At 60.1% G+C, this 26,042-nt stretch overlaps 1 protein-coding gene across 2 annotated transcripts; it reads left to right on the forward strand.

Moving 5' to 3' along the window:
- The first annotated feature begins 2,445 nt into the window (after positions 1-2,445).
- On the forward strand, positions 2,446-23,546 carry NR5A1 (nuclear receptor subfamily 5 group A member 1). 2 transcript variants are annotated; one of them, XM_045562083.1, is made up of 6 exons: positions 2,446-2,556; positions 2,677-2,818; positions 4,870-5,495; positions 12,317-12,436; positions 14,277-14,424; positions 21,918-23,546. In XM_045562083.1, the coding sequence occupies exons 1-6, from the start codon at positions 2,455-2,457 to the stop codon at positions 22,163-22,165; spliced, it is 1,386 nt and encodes a 461-aa protein (XP_045418039.1). In that variant the 5' UTR covers positions 2,446-2,454; the 3' UTR covers positions 22,166-23,546. The 2 variants fall into 2 exon arrangements, with proteins under 2 accessions (XP_045418039.1, XP_045418040.1); XM_045562084.1 differs by lacking the exon at positions 12,317-12,436.
- Positions 23,547-26,042: the final 2,496 nt, after the last annotated feature.

The raw sequence follows: 26,042 nt of genomic DNA on the forward strand, positions 1-26,042 counted from the left end.
TTTCGGCCGCCCAGGGACCCTTTGTCCCCAAGGCTGCAGGGCACTCCCTCCCTCTGCCCCCGGTAGGAGCTCAGAGGGGTGCAGAGGTGCCTCTCCTCTGGGCTCTGTTCTCCCAGCTCCCGCGCCTGCGGTGGCTTCAGTCTGCGGCCAGACCTCGGGAATTCGAAGAATGGGATTACCAGGCTTCCCAATTCCCATTGCAAACTGAGTCACGGAGGAGAAGGGGTTTGCCCCAGATCTCCCAGCCGGGCCCTACTGAGCCCTTCTGCCAGGCCAGGCATGTGCTTCGCCGGCACTACTTCGGTTCATCTTCACGACCCACCGTTAAGGAAGATCAGGCCTCATTCCCATTTCACAGATAAGGAAACTGAAGACCGGAGAGGCGGAGAGATTTGCTTGAGGCTCGAGAGAGGACACGTGGCAGGGCCAATGGGAGAACCTGGTTTCTAGCCTTGAACCGGTGCCTTGGCCACGATCCCCATTCTCGCCTTTACCCACTTCCACGCTGCAAAACGACCAGCACCACCAGCGTGGCCCTCGCCACCACTAAGCTGGACTTGCAAACAGGAGCTCGCCTCCTCCCTCCGCAGGCGGGTGGCCCCAGGCTCCCCGGTGCCCGACACCTGCCCATATTCCGGGGCACTCGGCTCCGCTGTTCTCTGGCCCGCTCGGGCTCCGGGGCCCGAGAGGATGAGGGCGAAGACTCCAGCCAGGCTGGGGACGGGGTGCAGGGCAAGGGCCGGGCTGGGGGGAGGACGCGGCCGGGCCTCCGCCCCCGGATACCGCACGCGCTGATATAGAGGGGCCGGCCCCTGGCCCCAGCGCAGCGGCTTCACGCGGCGCGCAGTGGCGGCGAGGGGCCCGGGTCCCAGGTGCGCCTCGGAGCCGCCCTGGAAGCGGCGGGGGGCGGGGAGGTGGGGGTGGGGGAGCGCCGAGGCCCCGCGCCGCCAGCCCCGCGCCCCCGCCTCCCCGCCCCCGGCCCGAGCGGCCGTCATCGCGGGCGGGCGGCGCTGCGCCCGGGTGCGGCTCATCGCCGGCGGCGGCGGCGGCGGCGGCGCGGCCGGGAGGTGCGGGGCTCCACGCGGGCGGGACGCGGGGCGCTGCTCGCAGGAGCGGCCAGGTGGGCGCCGGGCCGGCTGCGGCCGCCGTCGCGCCCCATCTCGGGTCCCCGGCCTGGCTCTGCGCGCTTCGTTCCTTGGGACTCGGACTCTCCGCCCGAGGTCACTCCCCTGCCTCGGGCTCGGCCTCCCGGAGCTCGCCAGGTCTCCCCCGCCCAGAGGTCCCCGCACCTCGCGCCTGGCCTGCGGCTGCCCGCCCGGTGCCCGCGGTCTCCGCTGCGCCCTCCTCGCGGTCTCCGCCCGACGTCTCGGTCTGGGTGGTGCGGGCTGCGCCTCCGCTGCCGTCGCTGGCGGGGGCTTTGTCTGTCCCGGCCTGGGGACCCCGGCCGCTCCCGGACCCGGGCGCCGTCGTCTTCCGCCTCTCTCTGCTCGGGCCCCTGTCCGGGTCCGACCCTGCGGGGCCACGCCTCGGAGCTGGGCTCTGGCTCCGGCTGTTTTCCGTGCGTCTCCCGGTCCCCGACCCTCTTGCTGGGCACCTCCGCCTCGCCAGGTTTTCCCTCAGTGTCTCTGTCGCTCCCTCTGCCTCGGTCTGTCCCGGGTTTCTCTCGTCTCTTGGTGTCTCGGTTTGTCCCTTGTCTGTCACTGTGTCTCTTGGCTCTGTGTCTGTCTCTCTTAGGTTTTCTCTGGGCCTCTGTCTCTTGGTATCTCTGATCTGGTCTCTCTCTCTCTCTCTTTCTCATCTCTCATGTCTGTCTCCATCTCTGTCTCTCTCGTCTCCCCCCAGGTTTTCTCTGACTCGGCATCAGTGTGTCTCTGGCACTCTCGGGTTTGCGTTGTCCCTGTAGCCCCGGGGTTCTCTCTCCGTTGAGCAGCGTCGGTGGTTGTTTCTCGCTCTCGTTTCTGCCCATCTCTCTGTCTCTCCCAGTCTCTGTCTCTGTCTTCCCCGTCTCTGTGGGGCTGCCAAAACACTCGGCCCGGGCGCCCCACTCCTTCTGGCTTAACTGCATCTCCCCGCCGCGGCTGAGCCCGTCTCGTTTTCTCAGAATCGGGGTTTTGTTCTCAGACAAACGAATCCGAATCGAAGCTCATCGAACCGAGGGTCCCAGATCGGGCACGGCGGGGAAAGCGCGGGCGGAGCCCCGGGATCGGTGGCGGGGCGGGAGCACGGCTGGGCCGGGTTAGGCGGGCGCGGGGCTGCCCGGCTGCTGCACTGGGTGCCCACGACGGGCCGCCTTGACCCGTCAGGGCGCTGCGAGGGGGCAACGCGACGGGCTGGCGAGGAGGGGCCGGGGAAAGTGGCCGCGGGGGCGGCCCTGCAGGAGCAGGTCCTCCGTGCTGCCGGTCGCGGTCTGCCCGCTGTGACCCGCTCCTCCCTCCGCAGGCGGACGCCGCGGGCATGGACTATTCCTACGACGAGGACCTGGACGAGCTGTGCCCCGTGTGCGGGGACAAGGTGTCCGGCTACCACTACGGGCTGCTCACGTGCGAGAGCTGCAAGGTGAGCGGGGAGCGGCGAGCGGGCGGAGCCCGCAGGGGTGCGGTGGGCGGGCGCGGAGAGCGCCCCGCGGGGAGCCCGGAGATGGTCGGGCCCTCCCGCGCTGACTCCCCTCTCCCGCAGGGCTTCTTCAAGCGCACGGTGCAGAACAACAAGCACTACACGTGCACCGAGAGCCAGAGCTGCAAGATCGACAAGACGCAGCGCAAGCGCTGTCCCTTCTGCCGCTTCCAGAAGTGCCTGACGGTGGGGATGCGCCTGGAAGGTGCGCGCCCCGCCGGCCTCGGACCCATGACCTCTGACGGCCTGAGGGGGTAGGGGAGTGGGCTGAGAGAGGGGCTAAGAGGAAGGCACCATTGGCCTTATGGAAGTTTCTGGGGCCGGGCCAATTGGCCCCTCGCGAGACAGTACAGCCGGATCTCTGCGATCTCTGCAGCGGAACCGGAACCGGCTCTGGATGGGCCATGGGCCTGGGGGAGGGGATGCCTGCAGGACCAGCGTGGGTGGAGTTGAGAAGTATCTGAAAGGGCACCCTAGGGAGATGACCCCTTCCCTAACCCCTAACGGGGGCACCAGCACAGGGCAGAGCCCCAGCAGAGCTCCTCCCCCTGCGAAGTTCCCCACCACCGCACTGTTACCCAACACCGGCCAGAGCCAAGGCCAACCCCCTGGTGCCACCACTTACAGGCTGGGTGACATTGGGCAAATTCCTTAACCTCTCTGAGCTGTAGATTCCCCATCTGAAAAATGGGCTTAACAGTACTGCCTTCCTTCACAAGTTAGGGTGAGGACTGAGAGAGTGCATGAAAAGCCTAAGGAGCTGGGTCCGTGTACATGCTGTGCAGGTTAGCTAGGATTATGGTCATACTTTCCGTTATCTGTCCATCACCACTTCCAGCCCTCACTCACCCAGCTGCCCATCTGTTTGTCCATCCATCCATCCATCCAGAGGGTTCACTTGGTTCATTCACTCAGTGGGTGAGATTCCTGCTTAGCCAAGCCCTGAGAGGGCTGGGAAGTGGGGAACAATTACCCCCAGAGGACCGAGTCCCATCTTTGCCCCCCTACCCTGCAGCTCTCAGCCCAGGAAGGAGAGGAGTTTCAGCAGCAAAGACTCATGCTCTTTGCTGGTGGAGAGGCATAGGCTTCTGGGCACAGAGCAGGCAGCTGTTGGCTAAAGTTTCTGAACACTGTAGAAAGCCCTGAGTGGCTGTGAGAGCTGCAGACCACATGTCCTGCCACCTAGAGGAGGGACTCCTGGATGGGAGGGGGCCATCCTGTCCTGTCTCCAGTGCCCACGTCCCCATCTCCAGGTCCCGAGGGGCCAGAGGAGCTGGTGGTTGGGAGCAGCAGACACCCAGGTGCAGCCTGAGGGAGCAGAGCCGAGGTGCCTGCCTTGTTAGAAGGAAGGTCAGCCAGATGGCCCCCAGGCCACCATGCCTGCTGAGTGCTGTCCTATCTCGCTTGCTCTCTCCCTTCTCTCAGAGCCTGGCCATGGGGGGTGGGGGGCAGTTTGTCTGAGCAGGGCCTGGGGCCACACTCCAGCTACAGAGATGCACCTGTTGGATCTGGCTGGTGACAGATTTTTGGCCAGGCGGAGGAACATCTAGTCAGCAATAGAAGTCCCCTCCTCCAGCACAGAGCCGCAGCCAGCCCTAAACTCAGCTTCACATTCAAAGCCAGTGACAAAGTCATTTGCAACCAGGGTTCGACAGAACCAGGCAGTGAGTCAATAAGCAGCTGGACACCAGGGACCCAGATGTGAACAAGACTGACCAGGACCCCCTTCTGTCACCCTCTCCCTGCCAGGCCCTGTGCTGGGCACCTGAGCCTGGAGCTGAGCCCACAGGAGCTCTCAGCCTAGAGCACAATGGCATGATGCACTCGCGTGATAAGAGAGGGAAGGGGCAGGATATCTGGGGCAAGGACCGTGGAGTCTCGGTGAATCCAGGAATACTTCCTGGCGACATTGAGGCTGAGCTGAGTTTGGTGACATTGAAGCTGAGTGTTCAGCAAGCACAAGAGAAAGAAAAGGGTTTGAGGCAGAAGGGCTTTCAAAGGTAGGGAGGAGGCAGGAGAAGCGCCAAGCAGAGGAGTAGCAAGGTGAGTAAGGTGGAGTAGAAGGAGCCCAGGGTCTTAGGACGGGTAACCTATGCCAGGCGAAAGAGACTGACTTCACCTGTAGGCAGTGGGAGCCACGGAAGGGTATTGAGCAAGGGAGTGACACAGCCAGGTTTGTTAGAAAAGGCTCTGTGGTAGGGCAGTATGGAAGGTGGCTTGGAGAGGGCGAGCCTGACCCTCTGCCCCTGCCCACAGCCGTGCGTGCTGACCGCATGCGGGGTGGCCGGAACAAGTTTGGGCCCATGTACAAGCGGGACCGGGCCTTGAAGCAGCAGAAGAAGGCACAGATTCGGGCCAATGGCTTCAAGCTGGAGACAGGCCCTCCGATGGGGGTGCCCCCGCCGCCCCCTCCAGCGCCGGACTACATGCTGCCCCCCAGCCTGCATGCGCCTGAGTCCAAAGGCCTGGCCTCTGGTCCACCTGCTGGGCCACTGGGCGACTTTGGGGCCCCAGCATTGCCGATGACCGTGCCCAGCACCCACGGGCCCCTGGCTGGCTACCTCTACCCTGCCTTCCCTGGTCGTGCCATCAAGTCCGAGTACCCGGAGCCCTATGCCAGCCCCCCACAGCCTGGGCTGCCCTATGGCTACCCAGAGCCCTTCTCTGGAGGGCCCAGTGTGCCTGAGCTCATCCTGCAGCTGCTGCAGCTGGAGCCGGACGAGGACCAGGTGCGGGCGCGCATCGTGGGCTGCCTGCAGGAACCGGCCAAAGGCCGTCCCGACCAGCCTGCGTCCTTTGGCCTCCTGTGCAGGATGGCTGACCAGACCTTCATCTCCATCGTGGACTGGGCACGCAGATGCATGGTCTTCAAGGAGCTGGAGGTGAGTCCCTCCTCCCACCTAGCTACCCCCTGGAGCAGACACATCACCCCTCGGATGAGGCCATCCTGCCCACTGGCTTCAGGTAGTGTTGGGGACAGGGAGGCCACACTGGGCATGTTAAGGAGCATTTCTGCTCCATCACAGCCTCCTGGGTCCCCTGCAACCTCCCTGCTCTCTCCCTCTCCTTCTGTATTTCTTGAGGCTCTCACTCTTCTTTTATCTTGGCCTCTGTCCCTTTCTACTGTCCCTTTCCCTGGCGTGCTGCCTCTCTGCTCCTCTGTGTCTCTCCAGCCCCTTCAGTCTCTGTCTGTTCCTGCCCTATTCTGAGTCTCTCTGTCTGTTGATATTTCTCTCTCTTTCTCTGAGACCCTGGACTCCCTCAAAGGACTAGCTGAGTCCTTGGGAGGCTGTCTTGTCCCCCAAGGCCCAGCCCAGTGTTAGGAAGGGAATCCAACCCATCCTATCCTCCCACTGAGGAAGGCCACCAATCCCCGCCAGCCTCAAATGTCAGAGATGGGGCTCTCAGTGTCTCAGAGTTGGAGATATTTGTGGGCCCTTTTCTTTCCCTGTAAGGTAAAAGATCTTACTGCCCTGCATCTTTTGTGTGCGATGATTGGTTCTGTGTGCGTGTGTGTGTGTGTGTGTGTGTGCGCGCGCGTGTGTGTGTGTGTGTGTGTGTGTGTCTAGGGGAGCTGGGTAGGTGGCAGGTGGGATTCTAGGGCTGCCACTGATCTTCCCAGGCGAGGCAGCCCTCCCTCCACTGCAGGGCCTTCTTCCCCCTGGGTGGAGGTACTTGAGGCTAAAGCAAGTGGGAAAGAAGCAGGAGAAACTGAGGCCAGACAGAGGGAAGAACTTCCCAGTCATCCTGCCTAGTGGTTTGAAAGGTCTGAGGTCTGAGAGCCGCCCGTCTAGTGCCTCGGCTCCCTGTGAGGCCTCCCCACAGGCCCCTCAACCCTGGCCAAGGCCCACCCCTCCCTGGCCTGGGTACAGGCACCCTAACCCAGCCCTATCGGTGTTTGGCTTTCCCAGGCCAGCCCCACTGGCTGTTCTGGGGCTGGGTGTAAACAGCAGGCCCCGTTGCCCTCCCTGCTGGGGCCACTGCAGCCTTGAGCAGCATTGTCAGTGCTGACGCCACTCAGGCCTGGGCTTCCTCCAGGGGCATGTGGCCGGATGGCCTGGGGGCATGGCCTGCCCTGGCTGGCTGGAGGGGTTTGAGGTGGGGTGTGGGCACTCTGAGCCCTAGTGACACCACAGGGCTGGGGGCCTGGGTTTCTCTGGCAGTCAAGAATTGGGGATGATGGCTCCTGCTTCAACTGTGGAGGGGCTGTCATGGCCAAGGAAGGCCTGGGGATGTGCCATATGTCTGTCTTGGGGTGGGCTCCTTACCCCAGCCTGCTCTCACCACTGCCGATCACTGCCTGGACCGACCTGATGGATGGGGTGAAAGGTACTTCACCTGCCCTCTCATGGCTGGAGGTCCTGGTGGGGCAGAGGATCCCAAGCCCCTTGGGTTGGTTGCCAGCTTCCCCTCCAGACTTCCCATGAGCCCCCTGTGCAGAGGGGAGGAGGAGCAGGGCATTCCCGGCCTTCCAGAGCCCTGGATCCAGAGGCAGGGCACTTCCTCTGGCCGCCTTCCTAGTCTCCTGGGGATTTTCACGCAGGATGGGAAGGGCTTGTGTCCCAGCTTTACTGAGTGTTTTTTCCTGCTTCTGGCTTCTCCGTGGTCCAAACCTTCCTGCTTCCCCTTCCCAGAATCTCCGAATCAAGCCATGGTCACCACCCTCTGTATAGGGCCTTGCAGATAAGTACCAGCCCAGTCCTTAGGGCGCCTCAGCAGCCATGTAGAAGTTCTTTTGCACTGGTCCAATGGGCCTTGGACTGGTGTCTGTTTGCAAAGCCCAGAAATGAGGAGGCAGAAAAGTGAGAGGGATGTGACTTTGGTCTCCCTTTTGGGTGACCATGTAACTCCCCTTCTCCAGACAAGACGCATCTTAGCAGACAGAAGAGGGGACTCCCTGGCTCTGAGTGTGGGACAGCCCTTGGGCTGGGCACTGGGGACATTGAAATGAACTGGACCCAGGAAGCTGCCAGGCTGGAGGGGAAGAGATGCGCACATAGATAATGCCAGTGCAGGGTGCCCGGGGCTCTTAGAGCAGCAGAAAGGGCAGAGGGAGCCTGGCAGGAGAGCAGAGAGCTGTAGCTAAGGAAGTCTGTGTCTTTCCACGAAGCAGTCTGAGAAGGTGGAGGGCATTCCAGGCAGTGGGGACAGCTTAGGCTAAGGCCCCAAAGTGAAAAGGAGGTATCATGTGTTCCAGGAGTTCACAGTGGTCCTATGAAGCAGGGCTGGAAAGGCTGGTGGGGTCAGAGCAGAGCTTGGACCGGGAGTGGGTCCTTTGGCAGTGGGTGATGGACAGCCTGCCAGGGCTGGCTGGGGCCCCACAGCTGGGGGGCCCAGGGGGCCCAGCCTGAGCTCTGTACAGAGGCCCACTCAGCCCTCTGCGATGCTGATGATACCTTGCTGCTCATGGGCAGGCCTGGGAGCTCTGTTGAGCTGTCAGGGATGCTGGGCTCCAGACCCCCTCTTGGGGTTTTCCTCTTCCATTCTCTTTCCCAGCGTGGATGGCTGTCCCCCTGTCTCCATTTTCCATCTCATGCAATCATAGCATGTTACGTCTGACAGTGGCGCAGGTTGATCCCAAAGACCAGAATCAGAGAGGCCTGTCGTCAAGTTCCGGCTCTGCCATTTACAAGCTGTGTGACTTTGGGCAGGTGGCTTTACTCCTCTGGGCCTCAGTTTCCTCATCTATAAAATGGGAGGAGTGTAAATAATAGCCACTCTGTAGGGTTATTGTAAGGGTTTAGGACCAGTACAGAATTTAGCATGGGGCCACAGCTCCCTCCCTTTCTGTCCCCCTCTGCTACCCCACCCTGGCGTCTGTACTGCACCACTGGACATGTCCATGCTCCTCCAAGCACACTCTAGTTCTGTGACAAGATGGGCCCACTTTTTTATTTATAAGCCCACTGTGTCCTGGGCTTTTAAAGCAACTTCTTATCTGCAGAGTAGCAGAAATTCACCTTTACCTGCTGCGGGGGTGGGGTGGACCGTGTCTGGCGGACAGGGAGTCAGCCTCTTGGACATTCATCGTGAAGGCCGGGCCGGGCGGACGCAAGACAGGGGAGGAGGTGGAGGCCGAGTGCCCAGTGACCCATCTTGACTTCAGTTCACCCTCAGCGCTCAGCTCCGAGGCCCCAGTTGGCAACAGACTTAACTGTCCAGATATATGGTTTCAGTTAAGCAGCGGTAACTCTGTCAGTCCTGGGCTGACAAACGATGACTCAGTGACCACTCGGCCAGAAAGCACCACGGCCAGCCCGCGGCATGTCAGCCGCCAGAGAATTACAGAGCCCCTGGCCTTTGGCCGCCAGACTGATCAGACCCCAGAGGGCTCCAGAAGGGGCCTGCTGGGAGGGAGGTCAGCTTGGCACCCATAAATACCCCATGTCGGAGGCAGGCTGCAAAGTGTCAAGGCTCCAGAAAGATTTGTGGCGGTCCTGCAGGAGGGGTGGGTGGCTGATGGGCCGAGCAGACGGGCCAGGCTGGTGCGGGACCCCAGGGCCAGGACTGCAAATGTCCTTGTTCCCAGGGCAGCAAGGAGGCCTGAGGGTAGAGGAGGAGGAACCTTTGGCTTAGGAAGAAACCTTTGGAAGGTAAAAACCACACTCTTTGGTTAAGTGAACCTCTTAGCCACCTGCTTTTTCGTGCAGAGGGGCTGGCAGCTACAGACCCTCTGGTTTTCTTTTAAAGAAAGAGGAGTGTGTGTGTGTGTGTGTGTGTGTGTGTGTGTGTGTGTGTGTGTGTGTGTGTGTACATGTCAGCTCATCTGTGTGAGGAGTGTTTTGGAGTTTGGTGTTTTTATGTGTCCATCTGTCCATCCAAGGGAAGAAGTGAGTGCCAAGTCTGGCAGGAGAGATCGCCCCGCCAAAGGGCAGGTGGGAGCCCGGGCCGAGCAGCAGGCCCAGGAGAGCCCACAGCGGGTCCCCAGAACCCTACACGTGTTTATATGTTTTCTCTAACCAAGAGAGGGACGAATTATTCTTCCCGTTTCGCAGTACAGGAAATTAGGGCAGAGGAGGACGCATGGCTGGATTGGGACTTGGACGAGGGGCACGCAGCACCAACGCTGTAGCCACCATATTGCTTCTCTCTGCCCCTGCCACCCCTATCAGCCCCACCGGGCAGGGCTGCCTCCAGCCCTGGGTCTGAGGTCTGGGTACAGAGTCTGCTCCCAGGGCTGGGCCAGCCAGGTCACTGTGACCCCTTCTGCTTTCTGCCCAGAGCTCCGCCTGCTTATCTCCTAATTCTCCCCTTATCTCTCTTCTCTTCCCTTCCACCTCCCCACCCCCTGTTCCTTCAATCTGGGCACAAGGGTGTCTGCTCCCGCAGGCCACAGTGGGTGGGGGGCAGAGCCCGGCCCTGCGCGTCCTCTCTCTCCCTCTGCCTCCATCTGGGTCACCCAAGTAGGCCTGGGTTTTTCTGGCTGCTAGTGTGACTCCCTGGGCAGGTGCCTCCTACCTGGGCCTCGGGCAGTTCCCAGGGCCCCCCTGGAAGATGGGCCCAGCAGGGGCATCTGGGCAGAGCCCGCTGCCTGAGTGTTACCCTAGGCGGTCTCTGCCTCCTGGTTGATGCTATGGGCAGAATGCCGCTGGGGTGTGCTGGGCACCGTGCCTGGCAGTGGGTGCTCTCTGAGCCTTGCCTCCCTCTTGGAAACTGCGACCAGGAGGCCTCTGCCCCGGCTCCATGGGGGCTGACCACTTCCTGAGCAGAGATAAGGACAGATGTCTTTGTGATTCACCCCTGCCAGGTTCTCAGTCTCTCCTGGCCCCTCCCATCGAAGGTGGGTTGGGGCTGAGCCTGGGGGGGCCCACAGTGAGGTTTCTGTCCTGACAGTAATGGGGCTTTAGGAAGAACTTCTGCTCTGAAGGCGAGGCGTGGCTCTGGGGCAAGGGGGAGGAAGGCATTGACACAGGCCTCCCTCCCTCTCCGCCAGGCGGGCTGGGGAAGGGGTGTGCAGGCCCGGCCTGGAGGAGCCCATCTGTGTCCGCTGCTCACTTCTCTCTCTGTCCACCTTCCCTTTTCTCTCCCTCTGCCTGGGGACACAGGCCCCAGGGACGCCCCTAGGAGAGAAGGGGAGCAGAAAGGAGGGAGGCGCTTCTGCCCCTGGGGAAGAGCTAGTCAGCCATTCCTCAGGACCAGCCCTCCCTTGGGCCAGGGACTGCCTCTGGGTTGGGAGTGGCTTCTCTGTGCCCTCTGTGCCCGTCTCTTGGGACACACGCAGTTGTTCATCAGCCACTCACTGACGACTCCTCCTCGGAGATCAGCTGGACATCAGTCCTGCCTTCCCAGACCTCACGGGCACTGGGGAAGACAGAAGTTAAATCGGTGCCAGCAGATGTCACAGATTCCATGTCTAGAGGATGGTGAGGGTGGCGAGGAAGGAAGAGGGATCAGGGAGGGCTTCGTGGAGGTAACGAGCCTGTAACAGACCATGAACTCCTGGATGGCGAGGGGTGTGGGGGGCAGGTCTTCCACATCTAGTGGTTAAGAGCATGGATCTGGAGCCAGACCAAGCTGGTGACCTTGGGCAAGTTACTTGACCTCTCTGTGCTCAGTTTCTTTTCTTGATAATGTAGGTAACAACTACACCAACCTCAGAGTTGTAGGGCTGCAGCACAATGACTGTAGCTGTGATGGTTTGTGTTCGCCATGGGCATGGCCCAGGAAGATGCCTGGGACATATGTATTGGGTAGATGGTGGCTGATGAGCCACATGTGCTGAGAGGGACTGGAGTCTGTGCTGTGTCCGTCTAGGATGACCTGCGGCGCCCAGTGCGGTTCTGAACGCCCAGAGGGCTCGGTTTGTCCCTGTGGAGACTGCTCCGGCCATGCCAGCCATGGCCCTGGTCTGGCTCTGCCCCTGTGGTCCTGGCAGAGTCTCTTGCCCTCTGGGTGGCAGATTCTTCATCTGAAAAATAGAGGTTTGAGCCAGGGGATCCCTGGTTCTGCTGCTGAGTCCCATATGCCATTGTTACGAGCATCCGCCCTTGCCATGCTAGAATGCAGTGGTCCCCCAGAGTTGAAGGACACTCCGCTATAGCTGTGGCACCCAGAATCTGCTCCTTGTCACTGCCCTGTGCCTGCTTCAGGTGTCACACCATTGCCGTCCAGCTGCTCATTCCCTGGGCCTGCCCGTCGGCCAGGTGGGCCTTCCTTCCTTCCCCCGAGTCTGAAAGCTCTGCCCAGGCCGGGGGCAGCCCTCGGTTCCCTCCCCGTGGCTCCTTTTTGAGTGGTTGAGTTTGCCAGAGGTGTGACCACAGGCCAAATGGGCGCGATGTTAAAATGAATAAGGATCCTGCTTCACAGTTGAAGGAGCCCGACGCAGAGCCCTCCCATGGACCTTAATCACAAACACCGAGTGCTTAACGTGCCAGACTGTCTTCTAAGTACTTTGCCCACTTTATAGATAAGAAAACTGAGGCACAGAAAGGTTATGGAACTTGCGTAAGGTCACACAACTTGTAAGAGGCAGAGCTGGGGCAGCCCCAAGCACCCCATTGGACCCTGTCCCATTATTTCGCTAGAGCCCTGCCACGCTTTGGTGAAGTAGACAGATGTGGCACAGAGACGGTAAGTAGCTTTGCCCAGGTCACACGCCCAGTGGAGTCTCTGAATTGAGAGTTGGGAGGAGGAGGGGTGAGAGGAAGGTCCCCAGCCGGACCCTGGCTGGATCCCAGACCCTGCGTGCGTCTTCCTTCCCCAGGTGGCCGACCAGATGACACTGCTGCAGAACTGCTGGAGCGAGCTGCTGGTGTTCGACCACATCTACCGCCAGATCCAACATGGCAAGGAGGGCAGCATCCTGCTGGTCACCGGGCAGGAGGTGACTGAGCCCATGGTGCCCCGCCCCAGCCCCACTGTGCACGTCCAAATTCTGGGCCCAGAAGAGGACCCAGGCCTCTCCAGGGACAGCTCTGGGCACCCTGAATACCGGCCCTTTCCCCAAGTTCATGGGACACGCCCTGGCCCTGCCTCTCTGTGACCAGCCCTGGCCCTGGCCGTGAGAGGAGCCAGCCCCTGGGAGCCCTGCTCTGGGGTGCAGCACAGGGGGTGTGGGCTGGTCCCGGGAGGCTCCTGAAGGAGGTAGTGGTGACACTGGTCTTGGGAGAATAAACTGGAGTTGGCCAGGTGGTGACAGCTGGTGGAGGGGCAGTGCCTGGCTCCTGCATGGCTGGGGAGGGCACCGGCTCAGAGCGGGGAACAGTCAGACTGCCAAGTCCCCGGTGGTGCTGGTGCGTGAGCCATGAGGCCGGAGGGCGGCCAGGGCAGGGTTAGCAGGCAAGACCTCGAAAACCCTAAATCCTGAATGAATGAATGAATGAATGAGCGAATGGGTAAAGGGCTCCAAAGAGCTGAGAGTCAGGATTTGGGCCCCCTTAGAGCAGCGAGCTAGGAATAAAGGATGGGCGGTGGGAGTGGAGGCTCTGGGCTGGAGCTGGGTGGGGAGAGCTCCAAGGGGAAGGGCCAGGCAGGCTGTGTGTGAGGAAGCGGGGGGAGCTGGGTGGCCAGGAGGAAGTGGGGGCCTGGGTGGGACACAGGCAAGGAGGAGGACCCCCAGTTAGTGAGAGGTGTAGGGGAGGGAGGGACAGGGAGGAGAAGGGAGGTGATGCTGGTGTCTAGCTTGGTTCTGGCAGCGTCACTCCAGGGTGGGCCAACAGGTCCTGTGGGTGGGTGGAGACTAAGCCTCTGTTTCCCACCCCTGCGTCCCCTCAGGCCCTCTGTCATCATCATCAGTCCTCTCTGGAGTGTCAGACCATGGGGGCGGGTAGGGGATGGGAACGCTGGTCCTCAGGAGGTGACTTTGGGGCTACCTGTGAATGCAAACCCAGGGGGTCTGTCCGCGACGTGTAGCTCAGCTCTCTGTGGCCGTGGCCGCTGTGTGCGTGTGTGCGCATGACCACGTGCGCCTGTTTTTTATTGTGCAAACATCTCCACACTCACAGGCATGTGGGTGTCACTGTTTTCCTGTCACGGCATAAATGTGAATGCACACGGGCATGCGTCTGTCTGTGTTGCTGTGAATGTGACCAAACAGGGCGTGTGTGCACACGTGTGGGTGCCTTCACTTTGTGGCATGGGGGGACAATCCTGTGAATGCGTTCGTATGTGCGTCAACATGAGCTGAGTTGTGACCAAGTGTGCGTGTGTGAGCGTGTGGGACCCTGGGCAGACACGGGGACCCATCTGTGCGTCCCCAGGCAGACCTGCCCTTCCCAGCCGCCCCCACCCCAGCATGACACCTGGTACTTCCTGAGCGGAGCCCTTTGTGCTGGCCGGCCTGGCTGCAGCTGTCCTTTGTGTGTGAAAAACCCTCCAGCACTCCCTCTGCGCCCACCTGCCTGGTGTCCCCTCACTCTGCTGCCACGTCGAGGAGGGGCGGACCACAGGCGGGCCACGGGGGCCCTCAGCTCTGGACCCAGCGGGCTGGGAGGGCTCGGAGGGTGGGCCCTCAACATTAGTGGGCCTGGCAGGGCCCCAGGGTTTCGAGGAGATGCCGGCCCACACCTGGCGCAGCTCCAAGGGTGAGCACACCTGACCTACCTGCTAATTGGCGCTTCCAATCCACACCTTGCCCCTCTGTCCCTGATGAGAGGCTCCTGCCCCGTGTCTTTTGACCCAAGCCCCTCACTGCTGCCCCTGCCCCCTGCCCTCTGTCCTGCCAGGTGGAGCTGACCACTGTGGCCGCCCAGGCGGGCTCCCTGCTGCACAGCCTGGTGCTGCGGGCGCAGGAGCTGGTGCTGCAGCTGCACACGCTGCAGCTGGACCGCCAGGAGTTCGTCTGCCTCAAGTTCCTCATCCTCTTCAGCCTTGGTGAGTGGGGGGCAGCAAGGGGTGGGGTGGATGGGTGGGCGAGGTTCGGAGAGGCGGCTCTGCTGTGGCCGGAGTGGCCAAGATGGAGCCTTTGTGGGGCAAGGACCCCTCCCCTAGTGAATGAGGGTGTGAGGGCCCCAGGCCACAGCCTGGCTCTTAATATGGGGGCTGCTTCCCCTCTGGACCCCCACTTCTCTGTTTGGAAGCACAGAGGACCAAGATAGTGCCTAAGACTGGCCCTTCATGAGGTGAGAATTTGGTATATTTCTGGCTGACCACCCTAGAAAAGCACCCAGGCCACCTGCAGAAAATGCCGCATGAGTTTGGGATGTTCTGTTCGCCAGCTCCCATCCTGCGGTCCCTGTTTTCCCCAGTTCCCTGATCTAGAGCTTCCGCGATCCTGACTCTCGCTGTTTGGTGTGCAGACACCGTTGCCCGTGCGTGTGTGGCTTCATTCATTCATTCATTCCACAAACACGCTGGGCCTCTGCACTGGGCGAGGGACAGGGGATACAGCGGTGAGCAAACGACCCCAAATCCCTTCCCTCGCGGAGCCGCCCTTCTCCAGGGGACAGAGACAATGGGCTTGACGTGACTAGTGCCGTGCACGGCCTGCAGGATGGTGATGCGTGCTACGGAGGAGAAGAGAGCAGGGCCTCCCCAGCTCGACAGCCCCGCTGGGCTCTCATCACCAGCAAACCCTCGCCAGCGCCCTCCGCCCCCAGCAGAGCTGTGGACGTGGTGCTCTTCCTTGCCAGTCTGGGAGAGACCTGCAGCCCAGCAGTTAGGGCTGGGACGGAGAGATGGATGTGGCTCAGGGAACCCAGCACGGGGAGCGAGAGCTCTGCCTCGAAGGCTTCCTAGAAGAGGAACACCTGAGCAGGGGCTTGGCGGATGAGTAGGAGTTTGCTGGGTGGATGGATCTTTTCGCAGTGGTGCAGACAGGTCGGAAAGGAGGAGATGAGTGCTTCGTCACCTGGGGAGGAGGCAGTTGGCATTGCAGCCACAGTCTGGCAGGGGCGTGTCCGCTGGAGAGTGGTGGGGTGAGGGTGTCAGGGAAGCAGAGGACAAGAAGGGGTTGATTAATGGAAAGTGGAAGCCCAGTGCTCAGGTGGATTAGGGCTGTCTGCTGTGGCCACGAGGCTGGGTGCAGAACTGGCTGGTGGCTGGAGGGCTTATCTGCAAGGCTGCCTTAGGCCTCCTCTCAGGACACCAGCCAAGGCTCTGCAGGGGTTGGTAGGGGACAACCACTGGGGTGAGGGGGGCAGAATCTTGGGCAGCCAGTTAGGAGCTGGGGCCTGAAATCCCCACAGAAGCCTTAGGGGCCCAGGCCAGGCTGGCTCCTGGCGGGGAAGCTCCTTCCGCCTCTGCCTCCACGCTCCTCCCAGCCTTGTCTCTGAGAGCTGCCAGGCCCAGAAAGCTGGCACGGGCCAGAGCCACAGATGCATGTGTCCGCGGTCTGTGTGGCTTGGGGTGTGGAGACTGCAGGAGGTATGTGTGTGTTTGTGTCTTTGTTTCCATGTGTGTGTATGTACTTGTGTGTGAAGACTATGAACTCCTACATGCTTGTGGTTTCTTGTGTATCATGGCATGTGAAGAATTTGTGTGTGACTGGGGAGTGACTGTGGGTGACGGTGCTCCGAGGCGCATGAGATTGGAGTGGGGGCATCTCTGGGGGTCTGGGTAGTTTGTGGGTGACATTTCTTGACCTCATGGGGAGGATCTTAGGGAGAGTGAGCTGCCAGCCACCAGGCTCCTTGGCCAAGGCTCCATCTCTCCCTGGACGCCCCCTGAAGAGCAGGGACAATGTCTTGGCCCCCAGCCCCTCTTCCCACCACAGCCCTGGGCATTGGTCTGACCACCCCCCAGCGATGGGTCCAAGATCCTTCTTCCCTGGGGGGTGAGGAAGCCGGCAGAGCAGAGTGTGGCTGTGCTCAGAACCCAGCATGGCTGCCTCCTGGCTGGCCTTTACCCTGCTTTCCAGATGAGGCAGCTGAGGCTCAGGAGACTGGGAGAGACCACAGTGCTTGGCTGGAACAGGCTGGAGGGGCTGGGGGAGGGGTGGTAGTGTGCGCATTGTGCGTGTGTGTGCGTGTGTGTGTGTGTGTGTGTGTGTGTGTGTGTGTGTGTGTGAGAGAGAGAGAGAGGCAGGGTGACACAGTGGTTAGGAAAGGGGACTAGGTAGGGATGATGACCTGGAGTCTAAATCTGGTCCCTCTCTGGCTGTGTGCCCTTGAGCAAGTCACTCCCCTCTCTGAGCCTCTATTTCTATTTCCCCATCTGCAAAATGACCATCCTAATGATCCTTAACTTGCTACAAGGATTTAATGAGAGAATTTCCCCAAACTGCTCGGCACTTGGCCTGACACCTCCGAAGTGTGGGTCAGTATTGTTTTCATCATAAGTTAATGAGCAAATGAACAAGTTAATGAACAAAGCAAACGAATGAACCAGGTCACAGTCTCCATCCTTATCACAGGCGGTGTGTCTGTCTGGCACAGTGCCTTATCTTTGGGCACAGGGACACAGGTCTGGCTGAGCTGGGTAGAGGAGCCCCCAGCCCAGCAGGCCAGAAGTCTAGTGAGGCTGGGCTGCCAGGGGAGGAGGAAGAGCAGGCTCTGGGACCTGGACCTGACTGTGCTGATGAAGAGCAGTGACAAAAGAGGCCAGTGGGCGCAGAGAGGTTGGGTGGCAGGTGCCAGGTTGGGAGAGGAGCCTGAGCACCCAATATGATAGCGTTGCGCCACAGAGGAGAAACCAACCCCACCTAGGATATCAGGGAAGGCTTCTTGGAGGAGGGGCCTCTGAGCTGGGCCTTGCAGTATGAGTAGGAGTGTTCTGGGTGAAGCAAAGCAAGTGACATTAAAGGTATTCCAGACTAAAGGAACAGCTTGTGCCAAGTTATGGGGAATCCTGAAAGTTGGGCATGGCTGTAAGAGCTGGGAAGTGGGTGAGGAGGAGGCTGGCAAGGTGGACAGGGGCTGTGCAAGGCCTTGAATGCCAGGCCACTTACCTTGAACATTCCCTTGGGAAGGATTTTAGGTAGGGAGCAACATGATCAAATTTGCATTTCATCAAGGCCCTTCTAAGTGCCCCGGGGGAAAAGGAGCCCCGCCGGAGGCGGAGGCTGGGCCGTGGCTGGGGTGGAGCAGACAGCCTGGAGCAGAGGGCTCCTCCGCAGTCTCCCCAGAGCCGGGGCCTCCAGGGAAACTGGGACCCAGAGGGGGCTCGACACTTGCCTGTAGACCTCCAGCTGGCGTGCGGGGTGTCACCCTTGGGGGCCGCTCCTCCCTGGGCTGGGCAGCCTGAACCCGTGTGCTGTGCTCTCTGTCCCCCACCGCGCCCCCACCTTCCCGCTCCCTCAGCGCCTCCTCCTCGCCTGCCTCTGCATGAGGGTGCCATTTGGCGTCTAAATGGGGAGGGCGCGGAGGCAGGTAAGGAGGTTTAATTAAAATTAGTGCCTCTCTCCTGGCAATCACGGTGTTTATGAAGATGGGCCCGGCTGGCATTGTTCTGCCGAGGACTTAATCGAAGCTTAATGGATTGACCTAACATTCGATTTCCTGACTTGCATTGAGGCGGCGGCGGCAGCATTCCCTTAAGCGTTTGCAATTTACCCACTGCTCCGTGCCAACAAAAGGCGGCCTGAATAGCAGCCCCACTCGAGGGGCCATTGTGCGCGGGGGCGCCTGCCTGAGTCACCGCTATTGGGACAACATTCTTTATGCCTCGCTGGAATGAAAGGATTATTCAAATATTCAATTAAACCGTGAAAAGGGGGCTTTTCTGAGAACCCGGGGGCCCCCAGCTCCACAGAGCTGGCAGGCCGCACTCTGAGGTGGGGGTGCCATCTCCCGCCCCAGCGCTGCTGGGAGCTGAGCACACTTGGGGGGCACAGGCTTGTCTCCAACGTGCCCATCCTCAACCTGCGGGCACTCGGGGCCCAGAGCTGGGCGTACAGATGAGGTCCAGTTCTTGGCTACCCTGTGAGGCAGAGATTAATTTGCCCCCACTGTGCAGATGACAGGAAACTGAGACTCAGAGAGGGGAAGTGACTTGCCCAAGGTCACCCAGCTGGCTGTAGAGCTGGGATTCGAACCCCTGACTCATGAAGGGGGCGTCTCCAGGTTTGTGTGACCTCTGCTCCTGTGTCTAATGGAGGAAGGGCATGATGTTCTGTGGGATGTTGGCCGTCACACCTGTCATCTCTTCGGAGACCGAGGGCCTGGGGAGGCTTGGAGAAGGGGAGTGACTTGCCCAAGATCTCAAGGTGAGGAGGAAGTCAAGTCCAGGGGCCAGGAGTTTTCCTCTCTGGGGTAAACCTAGGACCTCAGGGTGGGGTTCTTGGATGGAACTCCTGGATTGGACGGAATACAATGTTATGTCCAATCCCCCAGGAACTGGTGGCCAAGCTGGCCCCAGCCCCAGGCAGGGGTACCCAGTCCTGCCTGCCCACAGGGAGAAGCTCGAGCTTTGCAGCCAGAGAGACCCGGTTTGAACACAGGCTCTGGCATCTTTGTGTTTCTCAGGCACACCCTGACCCTGTGAGCCTTGGGGATGTCTGTCTGCTTCCCTGCCTGTCTGGACATCCACGGGGATTAACGAAGCTGGGTGCAAGGTGCCTGGTGGGTGCCCAGGACACTGGGCCCAGACCTTGGACTGCAGCGCTGGGGCTCATTTCATGACTGTGCTGCCCTCCCCCAGCCCTGTGGCTGCCCTCTCGGGGGCACCGGGGGTCTCCAGTGCGAGAGAGCTGAGACCACAGTACTGCTTGGAGGGGGCTGTCCCTGAAATCTGTCCTTGTTCTGCACCCACCCCCCGCACTGTTGTCCCTGGCACCATGCAGCTGGGAACAGTAAATCCTGGAAAAGCCGAGGCCCTGGTCCTCCCAGACCCCTCCCGTCCCCGCCCCAAAGGCAGCATCCTAGCCAGTCCTCCCCCGGCCCAGCTGTTTCTTCCAGGCCCCTCTACTGCTGTGTGGCCTTGAGCTGGTCCCTGTTCCCTTCTGGACCCCCAGCCTCCTATTGTGAATTGTCAGAAGATGATATCGGGAGACTTGCCCAGCCCCAGAGGATAGGGACAGTGGGGATTGAAGGCAGATGGGACAGAAGTGGGATGGGAAGAAGTTGGGATAGGGATGAGGCCAGTAGGCACCTGTTGCCCCTAGGAGCCCAGCTAGGTGGTGTGACTTCCCTGACCTTTGAGTATGTCTGGGGCAGGCCAGGCTGGGGAGCAAGGCTGCTATGTCCAGTTGGGCGGGCTGCTCACTGCACAAGGGCACCCAGGCCAGGGGGGAGTGAGGGCTGAAATCCAGCTATACCTCTGTGGACAGGGGGGAACTTCTATGTAACTGGTATGAAGGTGCCTTATGGGCAAATGGTGATCCTGGGGAGGCAGGAAGGAATGACGCAGGCTCACTACTGAAGGCAGGGGGAGGGGCTGGAGTGGGGGTGGAGGATGGAGGCCAGATCCTGCCAACCACCCCGGGCCCGGCTCCGGTTTCCCTAAATCCGACTTTGGACAACACAGGGCTCGGCAGGCGCGCTGGGGGCGGCCAGGGATCAGGGTTGCCAGGAGCAGGGAGCTCTCCCGGCGCAGCGGGTGTTAGGAGGGATTAGGGGGCTGGGGGCTACACACACTGGCTCTGGACTCCCCCGCAGCAGCAGAGCTGGGTGACGGAGGTGGAGGGGAAGCAGAGGGATGACCATTTTCTGGGCCTCTGGTCACCATGTCCCGGGCAAGGCCGGGCTGGATGCCTGCTCGCCCCAAGTCCCAGGCAGGGCACCCCTGGGGAGGCTGCCCTGGAGCTGCAAGAGGCCTCGAGCCGTAAGGAGGGCTGACCCCGGCTCCCCCCACCCGACCCCGCCCTGCAAGGTGGGCACGGCAGGGCAGGGACTCATCCATGGGGCCACGGCTGCTAGATGGTGGCTGGGATTTGAACTTGGTCTGTCTCACGCCAGAGACATTTTGTTTGTTGTCTCGTCACTGGACCTCAGGTGGGGGGATGCTTCAGTCGTGGTCACACAGGCCAAACTCCTGCCTCTCCCTCCCACGGGAACCGTTCCTTCACGTTCAGCATGCACCCTGTTCTTACGTAACATCTGCTTTGTGTACAAGCACTTTGAATTTATGTAAATGCTTTGCCGTATAGATCTCAGTCTGGGTCTTCCTTTCATGCTTTTTGTTTCCCACTCGGCCCTGTGCTCTTACAGATCATCCGTTTGCTCCGCGTTCTGCCTTCGCCATCACGTGATCCTTGGGGTGCAGCCACCCCATGGCCTTCTAGACCACCTCCTCACCACCACCAAAACAGATGGTCCCCGACCTAACGGTGGTTCCATTTAGGGTCTCTCGACTTTATGATGGTGGGAAGGCCATGCACACTCGGTACAAAGCGTCCTTCGAGTACCCATACAACCATTTTGTTTTTCACTTTCAGGAAGCACTCAAAACCTTACGTGAGATATTCAATACTTGTTTATAAAATAGACTGTGTTAGATGACTTTGCCTAACTGTAGGCTAAGGCAAGTGTTCTGAGCACGTTTAAGGTAGGTAGGCTAAGGTACGATGCTCAGTGGGCTCAGTGTATTAAATGCATTTTTGACTTACGATGTTTTCAACTCACGATGGGTCTATGGGGACTCGGCCCTGTTGTAAGCCCAGGAGCGTCTGTATTGCTGCAGTGAACACCCACGTCCCCTCAGGGCCCCATGGGGCACCGGAGCCTCTCTGTGGGAGACCACGAGAATCTCCGTCGTTCTCTAGAATGGGGGCTCTGTTCCCCACCTTGTGCGACAGGACTCTTCCATTCCCAGTGCACCTCGTTAGTTGTGGTGGTGATGGGTGACAGCGGGGACAGTGGCAGGGTGGTAATGCTGTTGGCTGCGGCGTGGGTGATGCTGATGACAGCATGGTTTTGACCATGGTGGCAGGGATGGTGTTAGCCGTGACATCGGTGGTGCTGACAACGGCCATGGTGAGAGCAGCGGCAATAATCAGCTCACCCACTGAGCTTCTCACGCGCCAGACACTTCTAGGCATTTTCCACGTACCAACTCCCGAAATTGTTACAACAATCTTGCAAAGTAGGTGCTATTTACGGGTGGGGACACTGAGAGGTTAAATAACATGCCCAGCATACACCTGGTATGGCTAGTGATGGTGATTCTTGGTGTTCATCATGACCATTGCAATGATGACCATGGCAGTGATGATGGTGCCAGGTGACCATGGTTGGGTGGCTGATGGTGGCACTGTCCACATTTGTGAAAACCACAGGGATGTGGGTATTGGTGACTGATGACGGTGGTGGTGTTTGTCCACCGTGGTGAGGACAGTGGTGATGGGGAGACTGAGGTTGCATGGTTGATGGTGGCCATGCCCATGTCTTCAATGGTCATAGGGAAAGTGGTGTTGCTGATGCTGGTGACAGTGTTAGCCCAACCCTGATAGGGATGGTGACAGGATGGTGACCGAGCTGTTCCCTTTGCAGATGTGAAGTTCCTGAATAACCACAGCCTAGTGAAGGATGCTCAGGAGAAGGCCAATGCTGCCCTGCTCGATTACACCCTGTGCCACTACCCGCACTACGGGGACAAGTTCCAGCAGCTGCTGCTGTGCTTGGTGGAGGTGCGGGCCCTGAGCATGCAGGCCAAGGAGTACCTGCACCACAAGCACCTGGGCAACGAGATGCCCCGAAACAACCTGCTCATCGAGATGCTGCAAGCCAAGCAGACTTGAGCCTGGGCCGACTGGGGCAGGGCTGGGGCTGGTGGGGGGTGGGGCACAGCCACCCCGAAGCCCTCCAGGTGGTTTGTTTTATGATGCCAACCCAGGAGCCCCATCCTGTAGGCCCCTGCCCCTGAGCTCTGATGCTGTGTGTTTGGGAAGGTAGGTGATACCGGGCAGGCCTGGCTAAGGTGGGGTGGCCCCTGCCAGCCCCTGACACTTGCCTGCGACTCAGAGTGCCCCCAGGCACTGGCTGCTGAGCACCCCTCCCCTCCCCCTGCTCCCAGCTGTCTGTCCTGGAGCCTGAAGCTCGGTCTGGGGAGGAGGTTCGGGATTCCCTGGTGGGCCTCAGTGTCCCCTGGGTCAGAGATCATCCCTTCCCCCTCTCCTGAGAACAGACAGGGAGAAGCTGAGCGGGCATCAACTGGGGGAGAAGAGTGCATCCCCAGAGCTCCCCCATGGAGACCAGGAGGGAAGCCCTCTGCTTTGTAAACCAGGGAAACCGAGTTTGCTGAATTGATCGGGGGCTGTAGGCACCTAGAGGACACTGGGAGACTGGTCAGGACAGAAAGACCCCTCCCTAGCCCTTCAACCCCATCTGCCTTCTGCAGGGGGGCCTTTGCTCCATTATCTGAAAGGAGTTTTGCCACAATCATCTTTCTATCCCATTCCCACTGGGGAGACGTTTGGTACATGTGCTCCCCACTGGAGGCTGGCCAGCCCAGGCTGGTATTTATCTGCAAGGCTATAGTCAAGAAGTTTTGTGGCTTTTTGGTTTTTTTTTTTTTTTTTTTGCCAAGACACTTCGTGAAAGATGTGTGTGATGGAGGGCAGGGGACAGATCCGAGGACTGGGGCTGGGATTTGGGGATTAGCGCCGAGCACAGCCCTTGGTTTCTCCCCACTCTCATAGCAAGCACCCGAGGGGCGGTGCTGGTTCGCTATTTCTGAGCCCCCACCCCATCCAGACAGAGGTGTTGCTTGCCCTCCACCCCACTAGATGGACAGTAGGATGCCCCGGTGGGGGGCTCAGAGTCACTGTGGGTGAACTTGGGAGGGTGTGTGTGTCTCTAGATCAGGGACAATGCCGATGGGCCCCTCCTTCATGGCCCCGTCCTATTGGGTCTCTTGCTGCAAATCCAGGAAGCTGGGCCTCAGCTCCCTGGCCTCCTGCCCTATGTCCTATGTCCTAAAAGACACTCTCCAGAGCCAGCTGGACGAGACTGGGCATCCCTGCCCCCCACCTTCCACCACCCTGTCTCAGTCCCCACCTCTACCCCCTGAAACGTGTGCCCCTGCCAAGGCCAGAGACCCACAGCCCCAAAATGAGAAGTGCCCTTAAGAAATCTCCCCAGCCCCCGCAGCCCTGGAATAAATTTTGCAATTAGTTTCCAGCTACCTTTGCCTGTTTACATTCTAGGGCCAAAGCAGACCTCCTGGGTGGGCTGAGGGTGGGCTGGAGAGGGCACTGTCTGACTGGATAGAGGTGCCATGCAGATGACCTTTGGTTCAGAACTCTGGGGAGGCGGGGTGAGCTGTGGGGGGGGGGGTGCTGGGTGCCTTTGGGTCTTGGCTTCAGTTCTACCCTCCCTGGCCAGGCCAGCTCAGCCCCATCTTGGGCAGAGGAGAGCAGTCATTTAATGGGCACCTACTGATGCTATCCCTCATGTCACTGTCCCCACAGTGGCCCTGTGAGGCAGGGTTTATAATCCAGAGCAGAAGGCACTTGCCAAGGGCTGGCCCCTCAACCAGTCCGCACCTCAGAGCGCTGGCCCTTTCCTCTCTGCCCTGGCCTCCCACACCCCCCGCTTGGTGGCAGCAGTGAGCACGGCCAATACCTGCACTCCCTCCGCTCCAGGGCTTAGCCTGCCTGGTCACGTCATCCTGCCTGCTCTTGCAGCCACTTCTGCAGGTGGAAGCCCCAGATTACAGATGAGGAAACTGAGGCATAGAGGGGTGAAGTGGCTTGTCTAAGGTCACCCAGCTGAGAAGAGGACAGCCATTGTGTAAAGCTCCATCGTCCTGACCCACTTTGACCAATTTAACTATTTAGTCTCCAGGGCCACTCTGCTCCTCCCAATGCCTCTGTGCAAATTAGAAAAAGGCACCCCCTCTAGGGCGATGTAGCCCTAGGCACTCGGCTTGGCAGTGACATTTATGCAAAGAAGAAGGCATTCCTCTCTTGCACCTGTAGAAATGAAGCAGGCACCCTAGTTGCCGCCCGGGGCAAGGTCCAGTCTTGTAGGAGGTGACTATCTTAATCAAATTACAGTCTGAGGTGATACTTCATGGAACTGAGCCAGATAAGATGAAGTGATTGGCTGTACTCCTGGCGGGACAAGGGAGGGGACAAGAAGGCTTCATAGCAGAAGTGTCATCCAAATTGGGTTTTGAAGGATGCCCAGGAGTTTACCAGCTAAACAGGAGTTAAGAGCAGTGCAGACAGAGGGAACAGTGTGAGCAGGATGGAAGGGTGTCAGCCAGCGGTGTTTGGGGACCTGGTTACTTGGCTGGAGAGTAAAGGGAGGGTGTGTGGGGAAGAAGGGTAGGGGGTTGGGGAGGGGAGACTGGAAAGGACCCCTTGGCCCCATCTCTGGCTCCTCCCCCACAGCCCTACGATTGCTTTGGGGGGAGACAGGAGCCTGCTGAAGGTGGGAGGAGAGTCAGAGGATACTAAAATGCAGGCGGTAGGGGACCACCAAGTGTCCTGCCCACTTCCTTGCTACCCTTTCAGGCTCCAGCCCCAACCATCCCCCCACACCACAGGCAGGGGCCCACCCTGCTCAGGGGAGGGTGACCCACCGCCTTCCCGGTGCAGGGCAGGGGCCCTGCCATCCGCCGTAGAGACACCCTGTCTTCTTTCCAGACCCCTCCCCAGCCCGGCGCCTTCAAGGCCTAGAACATCACCTCCTCTGAGCCGCAGGGTCTGGCTCCCACAGCCTCGCACATCTGTCTCTGGCCACAGCTGACGTGTGCTGAGTGCCTGCTGTATGCAGCCACCATGTGCAGCAATAACACACAGGCCCGCGCTGACGCCTCACATCGCCTGCCTGGGGGGCCCGATGTCCCCCATGCTACAGACGACAGACTGGGCTTCCAAAGGTAAACAGCCCCCATCCCTAGAGTGAGGCACCCAGACCTGTGCTTTCGTGGGCATGTCAAACACCCTGGGATAGATTTTGTCCCAGACTCAACCCAGGTGGGGTTCAGAATGGAAGCCACAAAGGCCACTGGGCGCTGTGGGGGCCTCTCGGGTCTCTGCTGCTCCACACTCAGCCCTGCCCCCCTCCTCCCCGGCGGCTGTTGTGACTGGTGCTCAGCTAAGCCACTCGTCTGGCTCCTGCAGGGTCTCAGCCAGGCCGATGTCAGCAGGAAGGTGTTAGCAGCCTCTGCATCCCAAACCCAGCTCCCTGGGGCCCTTCTTTTGCCTGCCCCCTGCCTTGGGGCCCAGCCTGGTCCCAGGCCTGCTGCCAAGCCTTAACACCATCCCTGCGGCTCCCCTCACCCTAAAGCCTGTTCTGCCAAAGAAGAAACCAAGACCCACAGAATAACCTTGCCCAGGGCCACACAGTGGCTGTTGGCAGGGCCTGGTCCCTCAGCCTGACTCAGAGGTGACAAGACTCAGCAGACCTCCTCACTGAGGCTGTGGCTGCCCTGGTGCCTCCAAGCAGTCTTCCTGGGTGGCTCCCACTCTCTGCCACCTCCCTGACTGCTGTGCCACATGGCCAGGGAGACCCCAGGGCCGAGTCACTGTCTCTGAGCCTCAGCGTCCTCCTCTGCACAACAAAGCCAACGTGGCAGCTTTTCTCACTCCCACCTCCCAGAGGGCCTGGCCTCCCCTCCTGCTCCCCAGACCAGGATGACCCCCCACCCCAGGGACAGGTAGAGCC

Source organism: Lemur catta, chromosome 10 (genome assembly GCF_020740605.2).
Source record: "Lemur catta isolate mLemCat1 chromosome 10, mLemCat1.pri, whole genome shotgun sequence".
NCBI lineage: Eukaryota > Metazoa > Chordata > Mammalia > Primates > Lemuridae > Lemur > Lemur catta.

Bases quoted from the DNA above. Each gene is read 5' to 3' on its own strand.
- NR5A1 (XM_045562083.1), top strand. From the start codon at position 2,455: ATGGACTATTCCTACGACGAGGACCTGGACGAGCTGTGCCCCGTGTGC. The intron at 12,437-14,276 runs GTGACTGAGCCC...CTGTCCTGCCAG, and splicing joins TGCTGGTCACCGGGCAGGAG to GTGGAGCTGACCACTGTGGC. The intron at 14,425-21,917 runs GTGAGTGGGGGG...TTCCCTTTGCAG, and splicing joins CCTCATCCTCTTCAGCCTTG to ATGTGAAGTTCCTGAATAAC.